Genomic DNA, 21301 nt, shown 5'->3' with positions numbered 1-21301 from the left:
TTATCCTCCTGCCACAGCGGTACCTATTTATCTACTTGCACTTTGACGTGCTTTCGAACTGCTAGGTTGGCAGGAGCTGGGACAGAGCAACAGGAGCTCACCCCGTTGCGGGGATTCGAACCGCCGACCTTCTGATCGGCAAGCCCAAGAGGCTCAGTGGTTTAGACCACAGTCCCACCTGCATTCTAGCTGAATCATGTTTATTTATTTCAATGGGTCTACTCAGAGTAAAACTCTGCTAACTACTACCCTATAATATAATGCATCTATTAGGTGAATATTTCCCTTGTTCATGAAAAAGCAACATGCTCTGTTAAATAGTTGATCTAAAATGACAAAAAGGGTATCTGAAAACATGCTCATAATATGCAATCTTGAGGAGGAAATCAGACCCAGTTTCAAAAAAGGGGGAGGTGAAGTAAGCTCTTGTGCTGATGAGGATACCATAACCAATATAATCTCCCTGTCACTCATGGGGATTCTGAATCTAGATATGCAGCCTATAAATATACCTCACCTACCGCTCAATTACGGGTTTTTTAAATATATATAAGGCAGGCTAAAATGAGCTGTGATACCTGATATGGTAATTATAGTAACACCATCCAATCAGCATTCCTTGTTTTTAAAATGGCTAAGCTCCTCATATCTAAATAAAGCACCAAGTTGTTTGTGGGCAAAAATTATAATAAGGCATGTATCTAAGGTTGTGTTCAACACAGTTGTTGTAATTTACATGATAATCAAAGAATATTTTTTTTCAAAAAGGTAAACACTATTAACTTACTAAACTTAGGGCTTGTTGTCATGGATCCTTGAGTCCATGATGAACATGGAGGGAAAGGCATTGCTGTGCTGCAGAGAGATGTTGCCTTGTGGACCCATCGCCATATGCATGACTCATATTTTGGCAACTGTAGTCATCTCAAATATAGAGTGGTTTCTGGGCGCAATGTTTTATGAAAGCAAAAACCTGCATTTGGTCATCAGCGCAATTTTGTATGCAATTTTGCCCAGCATGCACATTTTTGCAAGTGGCTATCCCTAATATAATATGTTTTGTGTTATTGTCACTAATATCTGCATTTGTATGCACTATTTCTTCTATTGTATACATTTCTGTATGCATCATTTGGTTGTTGAAACATTTAAGGTGCCACAAGACTCTGGGATTGTTTTGATGCAAACAGGCTAACATGGCTTCCGCTCCGGAAAAATTCTGGTCAGTATGGGTGCAGTTCTGATCCTAAATCCTTGTTAACCCTCCATTGCTATTCAAAATTATGATTAAAATGTCCATTTTGGTCAATTCCCTCTCTACACCTTGAACAGAGAGATGGGTCTTTCTATTTTTATCTTTTCCGTAGCTGATTTCTGTAGCTGAGAAAGATGGAACGACTCCAGCTGTAAGACTCTGATGGGAGGGATACACACACACATTTAGAAAGGCATCTTTCCTTTGATTTGGCAACGCTTACCTGGAGGCCTTCAGTTTTCACCATCCCTGCTGCTTGATACTGGCACTTCATCAAACACCCTGAAAAACGCAGACACGATGTTGTGTTTCCTCTGTATATTGCAGCTGGTTTTGCAACCAATAATTATGATAATTATTATTTGCATTCCCTTCCAAGACAATAAGATAATCGCCTAATTTCTGGGAAACATGTTTCTGTCTGGAGTGATTTTCCATTTTTAGAATACAAACTGCTTCTGTTGCATGTATGGTCCTAAAGGGGCAAAAATAGTACACTATCTGAGAGATCTTTTTTATTATTATTAGTTTGTTAGGAGAACATGAAGCTATTTCTCTCTGTCCTCATGTCACACAAGCTCAGAGCACACAAGGGGGAACATCCTTTGTGGTGCCACCTTTTACTAAAGTTCAACTGGAAACATTGCAAAGTAGAGCCTTTTTAGTGGTGGCACCCCAGCTTTGGAACTTCTACCCCTCTGAGATATGACCCGTACTGATGCTGCTGAACTACCAGAGCCTATTAAAGACCACTGTTTTTCTGCGCAGGAGTTTAATGTCAGATTGGAGGGTCATGGGCATAGCCAGGATTTTTTTTTTTTTTTGCGGGGGGAGGCCTTTTGTTGGGGGAGGGGGAAGAACCTCAGTTTGCTATGTATTTTTATTGGTTGGGGAGCAGCTGCCCCTCCCTACCCCCCTTGGTTGTACCCATGTGGAGAGAGAAGAAGAAACAGCGCCAATTTCCAGTGAGATCTCACCAGATCTCGCTGAAACCTTGCGAGAGCTCACACACTCTGTGATATCTCGCAGAACTTGGGTGAGATCTCACAAGATTTTAGCAATACCTCACCGGAAGAAGAAGAAGAGTTTGGATTTGATATCCCGCTTTTCACTACCCGAAGGAGTCTCAAAGCGGCTAACATTCTCCTTTCCCTTCCTCCCCCACAACAAACACTCTGTGAGGTGAGTGGGGCTGAGAGACTTCAGAGAAGTGTGACTAGCCCAAGGTCACCCAGCAGCTGCATGTGGAGGAGTGCAGAAACGAACCCGGTTCCCCAGATTACGAGTCTGCCGCTCCTAACCACTACACCAAATCCCTATTAATGCTGGTGCCACTTCTCTGCCAGTGACGGAGGCAGGCAGATGGGGTGCCCATGGAGGAGCTGGGCCTGTGATGTGCGTTTTAGCTACATTTTACTTGTAATGCATGCTGGAACTTTTCAGTGAACACTGGGTTAGAAATGTTTTTATAAATAAACAATCCACATTCCAGCTGGTTGCAAGTGACTTATGGGGGTAGTCAGTGCTATTTTACTACAAAAAGAAGTGCTGGAACTCATCATGAACGCCTCCCTTGTTCTCTTATAATGGCAATGGCGCCCACTTGAGAGGTGCCAGAACTGAGTCCTAGTGAGTTCCGGCTAAAAAAAAGCCCTGGGGGTAATGGTTTAAAAAAGACTTTGTGGCGGGAAGGGGGAAAATGTCAGTAGCTTCTAAGAAAGAACAAGAGAGAGAAATAATAAACAGCCTCTACTTTTGCCATTCATGCACATCTATAACTAGCAGGTCCAAGCGGGATGCAAAACCCATTCCGAGGAACAACTCGGTTCTTAACAGAAGATCAATTTTTTTATAATAAAAAAAAACTCACACCAGTAACTGCATCATTTAGGTTCCGACTACTGAATCTGCTATTCTTCCACTTCCTCTGCAATTATGCAGCAGGTTCTTACAGACCATTCATCAATTGTAATTGGCTCAGATACTGCACTAGCTCTTACCAGAAGACTAACCCATTATTTTGCAGCCTCCAATTCCTGTATATCACCCCTCTTTTGTCCTCCCTTGAACAGAGAAGTGCTGGGCAGGAAATAGCTCTCTAAGTCAGACTCTTCTCTGTCTGCTGATTTTTTTTAAAAAAAAATGTTTTTAAAAGAAGATGACAATGCAGAACTTAAAGCTTAAGAAACACAGCATTCAGTCCTATTGGTGAATTATTTACACCACACTTAGAGTGTTACCTCAAATCAATATCACAATGTGATGCAATGCCATTAAAGTTATTTTGGTGCCATTTGGCTTTTATCAAATGGGAAAGTTCAGCTTCTTCAAAATCAAGACCGGTGATTTCTTTGAGGGCTTCCAGCAGTCAAGAAGCAGCCCAGTTGCCTTCCCCTGCTTGGGATACACACAAGAGACCTGAGAGAGATGAAAAGGCTCTGATTGTGGAATTGGAGGAGAATCTTCCATGCATCACTCTGAAGGAACAATTGCCTTCTGTTCCCCCAAATGTTCTGCCACTAAACAACCCTGAAGCTCCTCCGAAGCTCACCATGTCTTTACACCAGTCTTACAACTCTGACAACTTTGAACTGCAAAAATGTTCATAGTTTGTGCGTGCGTATGGCACGTGATGAGACAAGATAACAATGTACAAAGTTTACTTTCTGGGTAAGGAAATGCCACAGGTATAATTCATTAGGGCTTAAGCAGACAGTAGGGTGGGGGGGATGCATGTTTGCTGCTGCTGAGCCACTTATCACCCATATGTCTCCCCAGCAATGACAGATAAAAGAAATATCTGGCACTGAAAGTGTTGTCTTTAATTTGCCCCAGAGAGCAGGAAGGTGTTAAACGGATAAGGCCAGAGGCTATTCCCAGTGAAGTCAGTCTGGGGAAATTATTTAAAATCCATTGGCAGAAAACCAATAAATGTATTTCAATCTATGAGAGCTGTAAGCATAAACCTACACAGGATATCAAAGCAAAATCAAAAGTACCTTGTAAATAAGTGAATCTTAGGGATGGGAAAATATGAGAGGCAGTGCATCCTGGCATGAGCCTTTGTTGTACAGTATATGCTTTACTTCTTCCTAAGTGCTTTCTACCAAATCACTGTTTACTGAATTGGGTTGTGGGTTTAATGAGAGACCTATGGAAAGAAAAAGCCCAAGAAGTCCAGTATAAAATCATAAATATATTAAACTGACTCAGATTTGTGTTTATTAGATTTACTGATTTCCACAACTAGGAAGAAAGTGTTCGCCACACAAAAGCCTAGTAATAAATAGCCTTGCGTCTGTTTCTTTTCACAATTCTCATTTAAATTGTCTCTTGGGCATATACTCAACTAGTTTCTGATATTGCCAGCTGACTTTGCTTGTGGTTATACAGTATTCATTCATTTCATTTTCCTTTCGTAAAGGTTACTTGGCTTTCTTTCAGTTGCTATGGCTTTCCTGTGAGCTTTCTAAATATTCTGCTCATGGATACAATATTATCTGTATCTTGATAAAGGTTAGAGAGTAAGCATGGGAAAGAAACAATAAGCTGCTATAAAGGCACAAGAGTGTTGCAGAAAGTGCTTCAGAGCCGATACGAATCTGGAACTCTCCTCCAGCAATGTCATCACGTCTTTCACATGCTAAGCTTTTAAAATTTAATTTACTATACAGGAAAGGTGGGGTGGATTAAAAAAATAAATACAGGTGACATTTCCTAAAAGAATGCGTACGATTTCGCAACTGTGAAGAATTAATTAAATCAAAGCAAGCAAGCAGCTGCAAGAACACGACTGCAATCCTGCCTGCCCCATGCATATGGTGCAAGGTGCATGGAGCAAACAGGAACTGTAAGCTAGCCAAGTAACCTAGGGAATATTATGGGAATGGCTAGGGCTGTACAAAATGAGCTGGCTTCACTTCAACCAGACCTCTTGGCATGTCAAATAAAAAAGCCCCTGTTTTGACAATCATATAACAGTTTCATTTTCACCCCTTAGGGATGATTCATCCCAATCCAGATGCTCATCAGTTCCTGTTATCTTACTCCCAGGGATCAGTTTAAAAGCTGCTCTCTCTTAATACTGCAACCTGGGGCCACTGAATGAAGTTGGATGGACAAAAGTACTTATTCAGTGTGATGTAGTGGAGAGCCAGTGTGGTGTAGTGGTTAAGAGCGGTAGACTCGTAATCTGGTGAACCGGGTTCGTGTCTCCACTCCTCCACATGCAGCTGCCGGGTGACCATGGGCTAGTCACACTTCTCTGAAGTCTCTCAGCCCCACTCACCTCACAGAGTGTTTGTTGTGGGGGAGGAAGGGAAAGGAGAATGTTAGCCGCTTTGAGACTCCTTTGGGTAGTGAAAAGCGGGATATCAAATCCAAACTCTTCTTCTTATTCACACAGTGGGTGGACTCTACTACAATCAAACCTCGGTTCCCAAACACCTCCGTTTTGGAACGTTTCAGCTCCCAAATGCCAAAAACCCAGAAGTAACTGTTCTGGTTTTCAAACGTTTTTTGGAAGCCAAACATCCGACACGGCTTCCACTTGACTGCAGGAAGCTCCTGCAACCAATCAGAAGCTGCGCCTCAGTTGTCGAACATTTCAGAAGCCAAACGGGCTTCCAGAATGGACTACGTTCGACAACCGAGGTTTGACTGTATCACAAGATGTTGGTGATGTCCCCCAACATGGATGGCTTTAGAAGGAGATTAGACCAATTCATGGAGGCCACTGGTCATGCTGGCTGTGTCTGCTTTCAGTATTGGAGGTGAATGCCAGGTGCTGGGAAACCCAAGTGAGAAGAGTGCTGCTGCACTTACGTCCTGCTGCAATACTTTCCTTGGAGGCATCTTGGATGAATATGGACTAGACAGCCCTTTGCAGAACTCTACTTAAGGTGGTACACATAGTGGGTAAGTCTGAGAGATTGTGACAGGCCGATTGTCAACTGGGTACATTCAAAGTTAACTAGGGGTGAGAACCTGGATCTTACCCCCAAGTTGTCACCTGATATTCTAGCCAGTATATCCCACTGGCTCTAATATCAATAATAACAATAGAAGAGTCCTAATGACGGGTCAGACTAAAACTTCAGGATATGCCTTCCCACAGTAGCCAGAGGGATCCCAGACACCCACAACAGTCATCTCCCTTTTCATTCCCAGGAATCTGTAATCAATGGCATATTGGAGGCGGGTGTGTATGTGTGTGCTGAGGACGAAGCAGCTACCGTACATGAGGAAGAGATTAGAACAGGGCAGGAAGTGAATCAAAGAATTACAGAAAGAGCGAGAAAACAATTGAATTGTGAAAGGCAGCTAAAGTGCCTCCGTCACACTGGGGGGGAACCAGCCCTGGATACATTCCTGCGCACAGCATTTATTCCTTGCAATATATCTGAAAGGGACTTTCTTTCAGATCAGTTCATTATGGGTATCTAATTAACATCTAATGATCAACATAGGCTAATGACACACAAGATTTTGGAAGACTTTTTTGTGACTAATCAACTGTTTAGTCAAAGCATTTAAAAATATCAAGGAAGAGAGAGAGACTTTTCTTTTTCTTGCTTATAAACAAAATTCTTCAGCGCCTAAAGGAACTCTCTCATGTGTATGGAATGTACATTAATCATACGCTGCACAGAAATAAAAACACAAGCATCTTTTACATCAGAGATGCCATGGGACATTCAGATGACTTGCTTAACAGGTATCTTTAACATTCACTACCACAGCTGGGGGATGGGGGAAACGGAAAAGAATTCAGTCTTTAACTTACATTGCTGAGCCAACTTTGCTTTAGTATAAAAGTGTTATTCTTTCACTCTCTCTCTCCCTGAACCATTCCCACTCTACTTAGTGCTAATGAGAAAAGTTAGGTCTAACTTTTGAGGAAGGAATAGCGGAGAAAGATATTGTGCATGGAAGGAGAGAATATGTTTTTTTCCCCCCCCTTTCTTGCCATGTTGCCAGGTTTTCATTTGAATCTTCTCCTCCTTCTCACAAATTAAGCTATAGGTTTTGACAGATATGGAAAACATCTGCCTTCTGGCAATCCATTTGTAAGTATGCATTATTCTAAATTAATCCCAAGAGTTTCTCTGAAGCCTGCTTTTATTTTTTATTTTTTAAATTAAGATAGTACTACTGTCTTTTCTGACAGCCAACTAAAAGATCCCAGGAGATGATTTTCCCAGGTGTGCTACCCAAGGAGCTTCTTTTAAAACGCGAGATGCCAAGTACTAAGGACCAAAACACATTTAAGCAGACTCCCACTTTTTAACCCTGGGGTCAGTTTCCCAGCCCAATAATGCACAGGGAAATATGCACATCTTTCTTCAGTGGAAGAGACAACAACTTCTTCCATTGGAGGCAATCAGAAATGGGATGCCTTATTCCCATACAGGAGAAAGAGGAATTGACTGCATTTGGGAGCTCTGGCAGGCTGTATGTACATAGAAAGTGTTGCCTTCACCACACTGAACAGTGCACTTTGAGCTATCTTCCTTTATTTCATCTGGCATACACAGCCAGTTGTTTTTATGAGAATTAAAAACGATTTGTGAGATGCTTCACTTCCCATTGTAAATACATTTCTTCCTTTTACCCCATGGTCAGACAGATGCAGGTTTTTGAAACAATACATAAACCTGCAAAATATGTTAGACCAGTAGCAAGAAGCTAGATGAAAGATTTGTTTATCAATTTGCCACAAACAGCAGATTCCTTCTTGCTCCACCGATCTCCACAGGATGCGTCCCCTCACTGTTGTACTCAGTCCACAGCCCAGCCCAGCCCAGCAAGCCATTTCCTTAATTTCTGGGTGTTGTGTTTACCCTAAGAGTGCACATTTTATATATTCAAGTGTTAGTGTTTTAAGATTTGGATGCTCGCAAACACCCAGATAATCCCACCATTGCTGAATTTAAGAGGGTCTTACATTAAATCATACTTGTCCTAAGCCTTTCTGGAAGACATTCAAAAATTTTGAATTTAGTGTGATAACCATGAATTATAATGATTGCAAATGTTTCTTTGGAAATACCCATTAAGAGACATTTCAAAGGATTAGTTTGACTTCCAAGATCTATATTATGCTCATTTTTTATCAGGTTTTGACATAAGCTGCAGGAGGGATAGACAGGAAATAATGAAGAGTCATGACATTCAATCCCACAGTTCTTCAAAATCCCTTCTATTGATCTGATTTGCTCAGTCCATTATCCCCCTGCTGGATGCAGCCAAAGGACTGACCCTCATTCTTTTGAGAGGTAGCGTTTGAAAATCCTGCTAAATGCTATGAAACAGAAAGGTAGATTTAATCATTAAGGTCATCAGGGACCCATAGATGGACCAATTAGAATCCTGCCATCTGGCCTGTACTGCTTCTAAGATTTTGTGAAATATTAAAGTAGCTTGGTAGCAAGGGCAATGCTGCAGGATAAACATCCAGGAGGCTGTGGGAATATTAAGGCCATTTTATTGAATGCAGTTATTGCAGTAAGGCAGAAGACGAATTTGTTCTGTAACGGATAATGGATGATATGATAATGCTTTATTTATTCCCTGTTGTTCGGTGTGGTGGTGAAAATCTCAGGACAGAACAAATTGAGTTGCTGTTTGGCCGAATAAGGAGGATAAAAGGAGTGCTAATCATAATGTGCTCTGTGGGTCATGCATTTTATGGAAATTGTGGACCTTAATTAAATACAATTAAATGCAGACATTAATTAAATGCAGAACCCCCTTTATCTGACCCTTAGTCTTCAATATTGTCCTCAAATATGTTTTGAGGAAATGGAGAGATATCTATCTGCCATATATCAAAGAGACAGAAATGGGGACACGTAGTTGTGGTGAGCTCTTCCCCCTCCTGTACTATTTTGAAATGAAATCAATTAATGAAAACGCAAAAATAAAATAAAATAAAGTATACTGGCTGCAGGTTGTGGAAGCATTACTATCTGAGTTGCCCAGAGGGGAACAAACACCAGAACAGAGAACTGTAATTCTAAACATGCATAATACAAGTCTCACTGGATTAAATGAGAGTAAACATCCTTAAGAACATGCATCAGGATAACCAGTTTAGAGATTCCTTATTTTCCAAATGCCACAATGCAGCCCTCCCCAACTTAGTGCCCTCCAGATGTTGCTGGACTACAACTCCGATCGGCTCCAGGCAGCACGGTCAAAGGTTGGGGATGATAGGCGCTGTGGTCCAAAAACGTGGCAAGGACCAGGTTGGGGGTGCTGCCATAGCAGGTCGGTGGTAGTCGAAGTAAGACAGCAGGAACAGCAACGACAGGTGATTTAAGTGCCACTCTTTGACAAAAACAGGACAATAAGGATACAGAAGTACAAATGCAGCACCCTATATCTTATGGCAAAAGAAGCAGGTTGACAAGATGTAAGGGGTGGGTGGGAGAGCCTAAACATGAGAGGTACTACTAGAAGACGGCAGTGTGCAAAGATTAGAGCTGTCAAGCAAAAAAGAACTTCTAGTTGATTCACCATCTATGCTGTAAGTTAAATCAGTTTGCATGTTGGTGCCATTTTTAGGAGCCAGACTTGAGCGTCAGAGGAGTCTAGGCATGATTTGAAATGGGTTCAGGGTTAGGTTGAGTCTCAGAATTAGCTTTCTGAACCCCGCTAAACTCACCCCCCACCATTGCATACATTCAAATAAACAAGGAAATAAGGAAAGGCCACCCTCAATTTTCTTTTTCATTCCCCTATGACAGCTGCACATCAAATGAGAGAGAGAGAGAGAGAGAGAGAGAGAGAGAGAGAGAGAGAGAGAGAGAGAAGAGGGTGGTATTTTTGTTTTTAAGTGTGCCTTTGACTCAGAGCCTCGTTGATTAAAATTTGTCCTCACGATTAGATAGCGGTCCTCGCAGATGAACGAATCACAGGTTGCAGCCCTCAAGAAAATAACAAAAGGAGCATGGAACACAAACTTGAGCTCAGCAATATAATGAAGGAAGAAAAAGAGGACATGGAAAGGAGAGGTTTATGGCATATAGACTATAAACAGTTTCCTGCAGTTCTCCAGGCTGTGTCAAGATCCAGTGTTTCACAGCATTTTCAGAGAAAGGGAAGGGGCGGAAAAGTCCCTCATCTGTTTCTGACAGGGTAACTAAGATACCGCTTTGGGTAAATGTTGACTTTTCAAATGGCAACAGCCATGATTGCGATGGGAAATCACAAGCAATAATTCTTGAGACAATTCATTCTGCTCTTTGTTTATATGTGAGAGAATCTACATTAAACTGCTAGAAAACCTCCCTGTTTTGAAAGCATTAGCTTAAATGTTATCACTCCCTGATATTACTACTGCTTTTTTTAAATTAATGCTAATTTACAAGTTCAGTTGCTAGTGTGTTGATGTGTTGTTTTCTAAGCAGAGTAATGGTATAAAGAGCAATTTTTGGTTGTTACAGCAATAATTTGACGGAATTATCCTAAGACTTTTTGTGTCAGAATTAAGCACTGATGCAACATTACATCAGTAAGTCCGGAAGAAACATTCATGGAATTGCCCTGCATGGGCGCATAAACTCGGTGCTGTTACTGAACCATATATAAAAAGTACTCCACTGTTTCCTGCTGTTTGGTTTTATGAGCCTTCAAGTGTTTAAAGTTCTCCTGTCCTCCAAGGCTGAGGTGGCGAACTTTTTGAGGACTGAGGGCAGCATTGATCCATGGTCAACTGTTGGTGGTGTGGCACATGCCAATGTGGGCGTGGCCAAAGTGTAAAAATGGGTGTGGTAAGAACTGCATTTCCCAAAGCTGCCTTCCAAAAGGCTTTCACATTAGAAAGCCCATTAGAATAATTTTTTCCCATTAGAATAATTTTTTATCCTTTTCTACAAGTACAACCTTTCATTTTGCCTTTTGTGAACTGTGATATCTAAGGCTGGTAATGTTTCATTTGGCACTGGGATTCTTCTTCTTTTTTAAAGGTGCACATGCATAGGTGCAGAACTATCTCTATGCATTGCCAGGGTGGAAAACAGGTAATGAATTGCCAGGGAGGAATGATGGAGAGGTGGGACCAAAAACAGCCTGGATACATTCCATCAAGCGCTGCCCAACACCCCAACCCATGAGATGGGAAGCAGCAGAATAACAAGTATGATGGCTGAAAAAAATTGGGAGTGTCATGTGCCAATTGCACAAACAGAAAAACTGGATTTCAGCGACCCATTTGTGTAAGATAACATCTCCATCTGGGAACTGAGCTGTGGTAGCCGCTGGGGCTGTAACTAAGTGAGTATACAGAAGAACAAGCCCAAATGGTTTCCATTGCTCCACATCCTTGGATTCATATTTGGAATAAACCTCAGCCTCATATGTGTCTCTTGGAAGTGGGGCAAACCAAAAATCACTACTTGAGTGCCTAAATTTGAAAGGCAGAAAATGCACATTTCAATATCCTCTTCATGATTAGGCATTTAATGAGGCCATAAGATACTCATGCTAGATATTCATCCGCTCACAGCAAGACTTATCCTTCCTTTGGTAAACACACAGATTTAGGCAGTGCTTTTTTCTGGGGGGACGCCTAACCCTAAACATTTTGTGAATCTAAGTTTGGCCTCATTGAGGGGCAGTATTTCAATATGAGTAGGAAAATCAGATTACCCCTAAACATTGTTTTGGGGGGGGGGGAGCACTGGATTTAGGCTACTCTCAACAAGATAGGTGCAGTGGGCTAGGCAGAGTTTATTCCCCACAGGGAGGCCATTTTGGGGCAATATTCTTGCAGCTACCGCCATGTGTGTTTCACTCCACACATTTTAACTTTCTCCTCTAGTCTCTTAAGTAACTGCAATGCTTTATCTTGCCTAACATTTGCGTGTGCACACGCGCACACACAAGAGGAAGTAATTCATTTACTACCATATCCAGGGACTTGAATCTGTCAGAATCTGACCTTTAAAGGGAATAATGGAATGTGGCTGCAGCTTAACTAGAGTAGGAGCTACTGAAGCTTTCATTTTGGTGGACTCGTTTCCCCTTTCGTCAGACCTTTGTTGCTTGACAGAAAAATAATTACTTTTGTTGTGTTTTCTCATCTTGATCTTTCTGGGGACAGTATCTTTAAGACCATCAATCATTATCTCTTAACAGTTACCTTTTCACCGCAGCCTGCCCTGTTGTGTCTAATTTAAAGGTACAGGAATATCAGGCAAAAGGAAGTACAGTATAAAGGATTTCTGGGTAAATCCTGGTAATTAAAAGTCCTACAGTAACTGTAGCTCACCAATTGTTTCAGGAAGAGGAGCTAGCAACTAGAAATACAGAATTACATGGTAAGATTTTTAAGAATGGAGGTGGGGATGGAAATCAAGACGTTTACCTTACATAGGCACGATTCCTATGTTGATACCAGGTGTTGTAGGTTTGCCATTCCTTACTTTTATCCAGGAAGTATTGTAGTTTTTACAAAAAGTGAGGAATGAAAAATGATCCCTCTTGTTTTGTAAATGCAGTAAACATTCAACAAGTTTTGGATCTGTCCCTAAACTGCCAAAGTAAAATGGAATGCGTCATCAATTTAGCAAAACTAATTTTGTGCTCATTTATACACATTGGTGGGTTTGTTTGTTTGTTTGTTTCAGGAGTTCGACATAATTATGTTTTGAAAATAATTCTGAACTAATCTTTTAAAAAAATTAAAACTCATTGCAATGTATTCACTTTTTCATTCATACACTATAGAAATTTGTACAACCGAACAAATATTTCATTAACAATAAAGACTGATAGAGAAAAATTCTTCATCCAGTTTTGGAACAGGGTCTCCGTTTCATAGCCAAGATTTCATTGTGTGAGCTATCATTGTGTCATTAATAATATTGCAACGAACAAATGAGGCACTGTTGTTGTAGAATAAAAACCCATCTGCATATAACTATTGTTTACACTTAGAGAGTGTTGGTTGGCTCAATAACGCTCCAAAATTATATTACGGCACACAAAATACACACATCCTCTCTCCTCAATATACACCGTAATTTCATACAGCATTGGTTGAACTGGAACTGCATATTAAATGGTGTTATCACACATGATAAAGCCCCAAAGGCTGCTTATTCAAGGGGAAACAGCTTTAGGAGGGGTGATCTGTATTGGAGAAGAAGAACAGACACGCTAAAGGCTAAATGACACACTGTATGTTTAAAGCGCATTCAAACCACAATTCTTCCCTCAAACAATTCTGGGCAACTGTAGGTTGCTTAAATTTAGGTTAATATCCAATGTTAGCAAACCCTCCATGTATCGCTATTTTCCAGGGACAGTCCTGGATTTACAGAATCCCAGTTTCTGATTTGATCCTCAAATGTCCTGCTTTTCCTTAGGATGTCCCTATTTTCATCAGAGAAATGTTGGAGGGTATGTGATAGTTGTATTCCAAATAGACCCATTGAGCTCAGTGGACTTAAGACCCTTGAAATGATTAGATCTACTCTCGAGTATGAGTTAGCTAGCGATCAAACCAAAGTTGTCCTTGTGCCTGAGTAAGGCATTGTCTATGTATAGATAGTTCATCAGATATTTCTGTTTTGCTTTATCTTATGCACTGGGGTTCTTAATATATTAAAAAACATTTTGATAATATATATCAGGATCAAGCTTTTTTTAAGTCTTGCTGATTTCAAACAGATATTAAAAGACTTTTAAGTCTCCCTGAACTCATTCTGTTTTAAAATCTCTTTTTGCATAAAAATTCATTTGTAGGGGTGGACCTGCGTTAGCTCATGTGGGAAGGCATGAACATCGCATAACAAGCATTGGGAGGAGGCCAAGTTTGGAGGCAGGGGGCTGAGCTCCATGCTCAGCTTTGTACTTTTAAAAAAAGTGAAACCCCATTGGCTCGCCCTGCCGCACTACATCAGCCCCCCATTTCTTTTCCTTCTCTCTGTGTGCCACATTCACCCCAGACGAGCATCCATTCCTTTGCCCCTGTACTGACACAATGAATGTCCCAGAGGCCAGTTCGAGTCGCCAGCACAGCCCAATCCTCCCTGCTAACACACTTCAGCAGGGCAGCGGTAGAACCCATGTGCCCCCTTTCCCAGCAAAGGAGGCCGCCTTCACCCCGTCAAGGGCTCAGCCCCATCCCAACAGACTTTATGGGGCTGATGACACCTCAGAGCTCTATAGAGTTGGTGCCTTTGCCTGGGAATATCCCTTGTCTGAAATCAGAATTTCAGAGTCTCTCCAGAGCCTCTACCAGCCATCTGTGCTAGATGCACCAGTAGTCTGCCTCAGTATAAGACAGTTTCCAGTTTTTCCTATGAGGGGCAATGGGTTTACTTGCCTTTATAAATGCAAATTTGTAAATGTACGTTTACAAATGAATTTTTTTTAAAACGAAAAATATTATTGCAAAAATGCAGTGATCTCTCCACTAAAAAGAAGCCAAATTTTGCTAAGTGCCACCTCTGGAACTTCTTTTTTTAAAAAATCCACACAACAGGCCCCAGTTAACTTGTATGAGGCGAGGGTGGGGTTTAGAAGAAAAATGAGCTGAGGCTTGTGAATGAAATACAGGCAAATGTAAACTTACTTGATGGCTTGGCCATCATCAACTATAAATAAAACAGCCTGCACTGATAGTTTCAGGGAAAGGACAGGCTGGATTGGATGACAGTAATGGAGTCACACATGGATGGATGTCTTGCTTTGTTCTATAAGGACGGTTGAGGCTGGTAGAATATAAGAGCACTCCATGTCTTTTAGGAAGAGAAATGCTAGGGGAGGCCCATTGGCAGACCAACTCTGCGCTACATAGATGTCTGCAAATGTGGCATGAAGGCTGGCAACATCAACCCTGCCATGTGGGAATGCCTTGCAGGTGGTGACAGTGCCTGGAGACGGTCAGGTCATGCATCCATAGCAGTGACCAGAGGAGAAATGACCGCTGGGGAGGAGCACAGAGAGAAGAAACGCCATGGTACACCTGCATCAGCACAACCAAACGCCTTCATCGGCCCCAGCTGCAACCACCATGGCCATCTCATATTGGTCTCTACAGCCACAGCAGGCACTGTAACCTTATAGCCCCCAAAAGCGCACTCCTCCATTGTCTCTCGAGACAGATGGATGCCAACCAACAACCAACTATGGTTAATTCAATTTATGTACCACCCTTTATCTGAGGATGCCTCTTCTTTGTCCACCATCCCCTTTCAGTGGCTTTTCTTTTTAAAAAACTGGCATCAGAGCTCAGTTCCAGGCATTTGCCCCCACCTTAGCTATGCGTATGCACAAGTCACTCAGCATCCATTTGCTTCAGTTTTCCCTTTTGCCAATGGAGTAATTATACTTTCCCGTTATGCCTGAGAGAGATACAGCCTCCCTGAATAATTCATGTCTATTATATGTGGTCTGAGATCTTCAGATGAAAGGTGCCATACAGGAAAAAGTGGAGAATTGTACAGTATGAAAAGTGAGGAAGAAAAACAGAAGAATAAGCTAGCATTTTGTGTCTCCTTTATTCAGTCAGGCATTGTCTCGGATGAGAGGAACGGGGGTGGGGGAAAATGTTTTTGGAACATGAGCTTTCAGCTGACCTAGGCAAGGAGGAAAAGTGAAGTTTGTTTTGGAAAGTGATCTGGACAAATCTGTTTGACTGATTTAGCAGTGCGGAGGGCATTGGGTCCTCACCATGACAGGCTTTGAGCAAGTCAAACAATATTATCTTCCTTCTTTTAAATATAATCCTTTCTATGCCATTCACTTTCCGAGGAAAGTATAGCTTGGCAGACTGACTTCTCTATTCTGCAAGAGCAGTATGATTTGAATAAATGGCTCGCTTTTTAAGAACACGTTATATTGAAAATATTGCAGGAAAGAAAGTATAAATTTAAACACAGACATTTAAACAAAACAAAAGTCTCTTGCAGAAATCCAGGGAAGTCAGGCAGTCGAACCAGATTCTCCTCGTCAAGTGAATAGCATAGAAAGTTCTGTATTCATTGCATTTTATTTATACGTTTTCCATCCCACCCTTTCTCCCAAAGTTGCCCATTTCAAACAAGGATGATAATTTTTGGTGGAATTCAACATTGCACTAAGGAGATTGTTCCATCAACACAAGCATTTAGGCTTGCCAGACAGAAGTCTCCCCCCCATCCATGCACTGTTATGGGGGATCACCTGACCCTCCGGAGTAGACTGGGGGGGCATTCAGGGGCAGGAGAGGAGGGAAAGCCCTGCTTCAGTCCTGTTCCGCTAGCAGGAGGCCTCCTTCAGCAGCCTGCCTGATCTCTGCCTCTTGGCCCCCTTCCTCTCCAGCCTTCATTTCTGCCTCTGATTCTGGACTGCTCTCTGCCACAGACTCTTCCTTCTCACTAAACCCTGTTACCTCTTCAGCTTCCAACATCGACTCCTCCCAATCTGCTCCCTCTTCTCCCACTGACCACTTACTGTCATCCCACCACCAATCTCCTGTCTCTTGTGGATTCCCCAGCTGGTGTCTCCGAGCATTCCTCTGCATCCTGTCAGTCCACGACATACTATAACTTAGCACTGCAAATGACAAGAATGTTTCTTCAATAACTTTCCAATATCAATATTTTAAACAACAACAACAACAACAACAACAACAACATGTCAAACCTCTATGCTGACAATCTATATTTTCCTGCTGACAATACCACACCATATCAATACCACACCATACCAGATAGTGTTCACCTTCGTAAAGTTTAGCGGAATCCTGAACATCTCCCCCAAACTGTGAACATGTTTAAATGAAATGGTTAATACTAATGGAAAGAAGGCGAGTGAAAGATTGCTCTGTACACTTGCCTTCTCCGTTTCCAGAAGCATAAAGTTTCCGTCTCAAAAACATAGTTTTAAGAAGCCGAACTGTCTACTCATGAACTCAGAAATATAAGGTCACTCAGTGTCGCTGTCATTCTAGCTGTAACCTGAGATGGCTCGACAAAGGATAAACCTGACTGAACTGATACGTAACTCATTATTTTTTCCAAACTCATTTTTCAGTAAGGATGCTACACCTGATATCCTGGAAACAATATCTAGACCCCCCCCCCCTTTTTTACACAGTAATTATAGTGCATGCACTTCACCTTTTCTAAAAAATGAAGGTGATGATGGTGCTTCATGGAATGAATAGCAATGGGGATTATTTCAGCTGCTTTGTACTGCTAATGACATGAGAATAAATAGAGTCATTATCTATACTTAAATACATGCTTTTAGATTACTCATTATCCCAGTGCACTGGAAAATTGGTACTCAAGCATGTATATGATCCTAATGGTGCTTTACAAAAAGGTTCCAGCTTTGTTTATTAAAATGTTGTTTTAATCATTTTATTTTGCTTAGAAGGGTAATACTGGGTGGAAACCATAATGGGCTGCAGCTTTGGAAGTGGAGCTCCTTTGTAAAAAACATGGCAGGTTTTTCAAAGTTATAGAGTTGAAATGATGAATCCCTTTATTCATGTGATAATAAGAAATGGAAAAAAAAGCTTCCAAGAAGGTTAGGCTGACTTGAGCAACATATAGACAGCCTCCAAACATTGGAAAGAGGTCATTGCTTCTGAGACCATTGCATTGCAGGGGGTTGGACTAGATGACCCTTGGGTCCCTTCCAACACTACAGTTCTATGATTCTATGAGATATTGCCACTGAGAAAAGCCCACAAAATGTTTTTTTTGGGAAGGGATAGGCTTTTTTCAAAAATATGTTGCTTCCTAAAACTAATAAAAACAACCAACCAGAATTTACATACATTTGTGAAAAAAATGAGTCTTCCATTGTGGCTGTTATCTATTAGTTACAATCCAATACAGATGCTTTTGAAGACAAAAATAATATGTTCTGCACAGGTATAAGGAGTAAATTGCAGCCCATTCTGGCCAAAGAAAGACAGTTAAAGAATGTCCATGAGCTTTCATGGTTTGAATATCTACAATTACAGTATGTGAAAATTACAGGAAGATAAAAGCATGTGGCTGTCAGCTGCAAAGATGTACTGCATTTGCAATTATGTATTTGTCAGGTAAGGAAAATATATATCTGTTGTATTAAGCTGCTAGGCATTCATTGTGAAGAAGAGGGACAATTTAAGAATTATATATAAGCTGGGAACAAGATACAGGAAAGCCTCTAACTTTTGATGTCTGGGAATACATGTGAAAAATCTGAAAATATTTTTCATTACTGTATGTGCTAAGATGTTAGTTGGTTGTATTGTATGGAGTGTGTGGGGGGGGTGCCAGACCCCTCTAAACTCCTGGATCCAGTAAGTGTTAGAATTTAATCAAGGCTTCGGATTTCACACTGGGTGCCAGACACTTAATCTCTGGACCCAGCAAGTTTTAAGAACCAATAAAGCCAGGCTAGCTTCATGTGTTCAAGTAATCGCCTGGGTGATGGGCCATTAAAGAAAGGTGATGGGCCATTAAGAAAACAAAAGAGATGAGGCTCCAGGTAAGATGACAAATTGGTGGGGGCCCTTCTCCAGCTCTTAGATAGTGGCATGTAACAGTATATTACATTGAAGGAACAGCAAAAAACATTTAGTGGGATCTAGTTCCCCCACAAACTGAACAATACTTACACTAAATTTAACCTATTATATTAGAATGAAAGAAGGGGGGGGAGCATTATTACAATCATTTCCCATCCCAAGGGGGGGGGAGAAAGGAAATAGTTTGTTGACTGTTGGCAAATTAAGTCACACTTTGTAAGGGATGTAGCATTTATTTCCGTCTGCTGCAAAAAGTGATGGTTGAGATTTGTTTTTGCTCCCCAAAATGACCAACCTTTTACCTAGCTCCTGCTGAAAAACTAAATGTACCAAATGTTTCATGTTTGCTCCTCTTCTTGAAAGTGGACACAAGGATATGAGGCCCTATAACGCTGGTGTTGCCATGGAGCTTTTTTCTCGACAACTGCTGGTAAATTGCATGTAAACAGAATTATGGCTGGCTATCCTGACTGGGATACAGATCCTTTGAACAAATATTTTTATTTTAGATAAACACGTAAGTTCTACATATATGAACTAACATGACATTTTCCCTAGTTCCTGTTTTCCTCTCTCTCTATATATTTGTACTTCAGCTGTCATTGCTTGCTCCACTTGTCAACCACCCTGCCACCCCCCACACCAACCCCATAGAACTACTAAGCTTGCTTTTCATCTTCCCAACCCCATTTCTCTCTTCGGTCCTGCTGCCCCACTTCGTACCTGTTTGACCCTCAAGCCCAGGTCCATACTTCTTTCTCCTCCTTCTGTGCATCGCCCTTGCACACAAACTGCACCCATGGTAACCTCCTGCATTGTCCCGTCCCCCCACACATTACAATTACTACACACCCTTTTCATTGACTGCCCAGTTATGGAGTCACCATCCCCTCCTATTGTTCACAACCTCATTTTCATATTCACTCCCATTTTCATGTCCCCGTTCCCTCTTTTGTTGCAACCCCTTTTGCACCCTATGTTCACCTTCAACCCCCCTCCACTTTTCTCAACTCTCCATTGCACACAGATCACACACACCCATTTCCATGCCTAATCTTCTCTCTCCTATTGCACAGCCCCCTTTGCACACAAAGCTGCAATTCCCAGAGTTCCCTGGGAAGAGGGTTTGACTTTTCAACTGCTCTGGGAACAACCGTAGCTTTGTGAGGGATCTCCTATCAACTTTCAGCATCCTCAACAAACCACAGCTCCCATAATTCCTGGAGAGAAGCCATGGCCATTAAAAGTAGTATCATAGCAGACCTTGGGCAGAAAAAAAATGTTCTCTACTTTTGATCTACAGCTTTGTGGTCAAAGTCCTTGGTCTCCCCATCAAACAGTAATTCAGCCATATACCTGGTTGATGGCCATAGAAATTGTGGTAACCTCACAGTACTGAACACATCCAGATTATTTGAGGCAGTCCAAAGGATCATATGTGTCCACAGAAAGCATTTTTTTTTTTTTTTATTACATTACATTTATATGCTACTGCACCTTTTCCTCCAAGGAACCTGAGATGGTGTACATTGTTCTCCCCTCCCCCATTTCATCTTCACAACAACCCTGTGAGGTAGGTTAGATTGAGAGGCAGTGACTGGCCCTAGATCACCCCGTGAGCTTCATATTTAGTTCTTAAGTTGAGTTTTTTATGTGCTGTACACGCTGCTTGGAAACCTTTTGTATCAGTGATCTATACATTATTGTAAATAACGCTATTTACACATGAGCCACTTTAAACACCGTAAGGTCACACCAGCCCCCCCCCCACTCATTGAGTTCCAAGCGACTTTTTTTCATTGCTATTCACATCACAGGGGGATCAGGGGTGCACATTGCCTGATTCGTTTCCCTGTGCCAAGCTCCTGTTCACTGAAGCTGTCATCTGCACATGCTCAATGGCTGTCTCAAACGTACACACCTCAGCTTAACTACAGGTTAGGCCTTCAAAATTATTTCTCAATAAACTGTAGGATATATATGGATTGTAGCTAAAGTTGTGTGTGCTTGGCTTCAAACACCAGTGAGAGAGCACTGGAGCCAGAGTCCCGGTAAATGGTATTGGGTAAACAACCCAATTTATTTTAAATAGAAAAGATTCACTTGGAATCTTATTAGCCACTTGATCAATGTCTATAGAAATACTTGCATCAAAGGATGGTGATTGAAGGGGAAGTGACCCAAAGGGTGTGGGTATCTTTTTTATTTTTTGTTACTATTCTTCTTGTAGAAACACATGCCAGTTTGCTCTGGAAAACCTAATCTCTATTATTTGATGTAGGCAAGATAGAAGCTTTTGCGTTCAGAAATGTCTACAGCCTTCTTAATACAATGCAAGCACATCTCTTTCTCTGTTAACAGTGCCACAGTTATTAAGTAGTGCGCCTGGACAAGAATTTTGAAAAGAAAAGAATGCAGGTTAGAAATTTCTTTTCTCCTTGTCCCCTAATGCCAGGAAAAGAGAGAGAAGGTCTAAAACAAAAAGGTAGTGAGCTTGAAATTATTAAAAGAATATAGTTTTT

General features: G+C 41.4%; 1 protein-coding gene across 1 annotated transcript in view; it reads right to left on the bottom strand.

Annotated features, from left to right (window-relative positions):
* Positions 1–6109, bottom strand: part of LOC117044552 — a 30605-nt gene extending 24496 nt beyond the window's left edge. The window contains exon 1 of the mRNA XM_033145370.1: positions 6080–6109. Coding sequence (XP_033001261.1) covers positions 6080–6109 — 30 coding nt within the window. The remainder of the gene's footprint in view (positions 1–6079) is intronic.
* Between the last annotated feature and the right edge of the window lie 15192 nt (positions 6110–21301).

This window comes from Lacerta agilis, chromosome 3, assembly GCF_009819535.1.
Source record: "Lacerta agilis isolate rLacAgi1 chromosome 3, rLacAgi1.pri, whole genome shotgun sequence".
Lineage (NCBI taxonomy): Eukaryota > Metazoa > Chordata > Lepidosauria > Squamata > Lacertidae > Lacerta > Lacerta agilis.
Note: the sequence above shows the minus strand (reverse complement) of the source record. Positions and strands in the feature narration are given on the sequence as shown.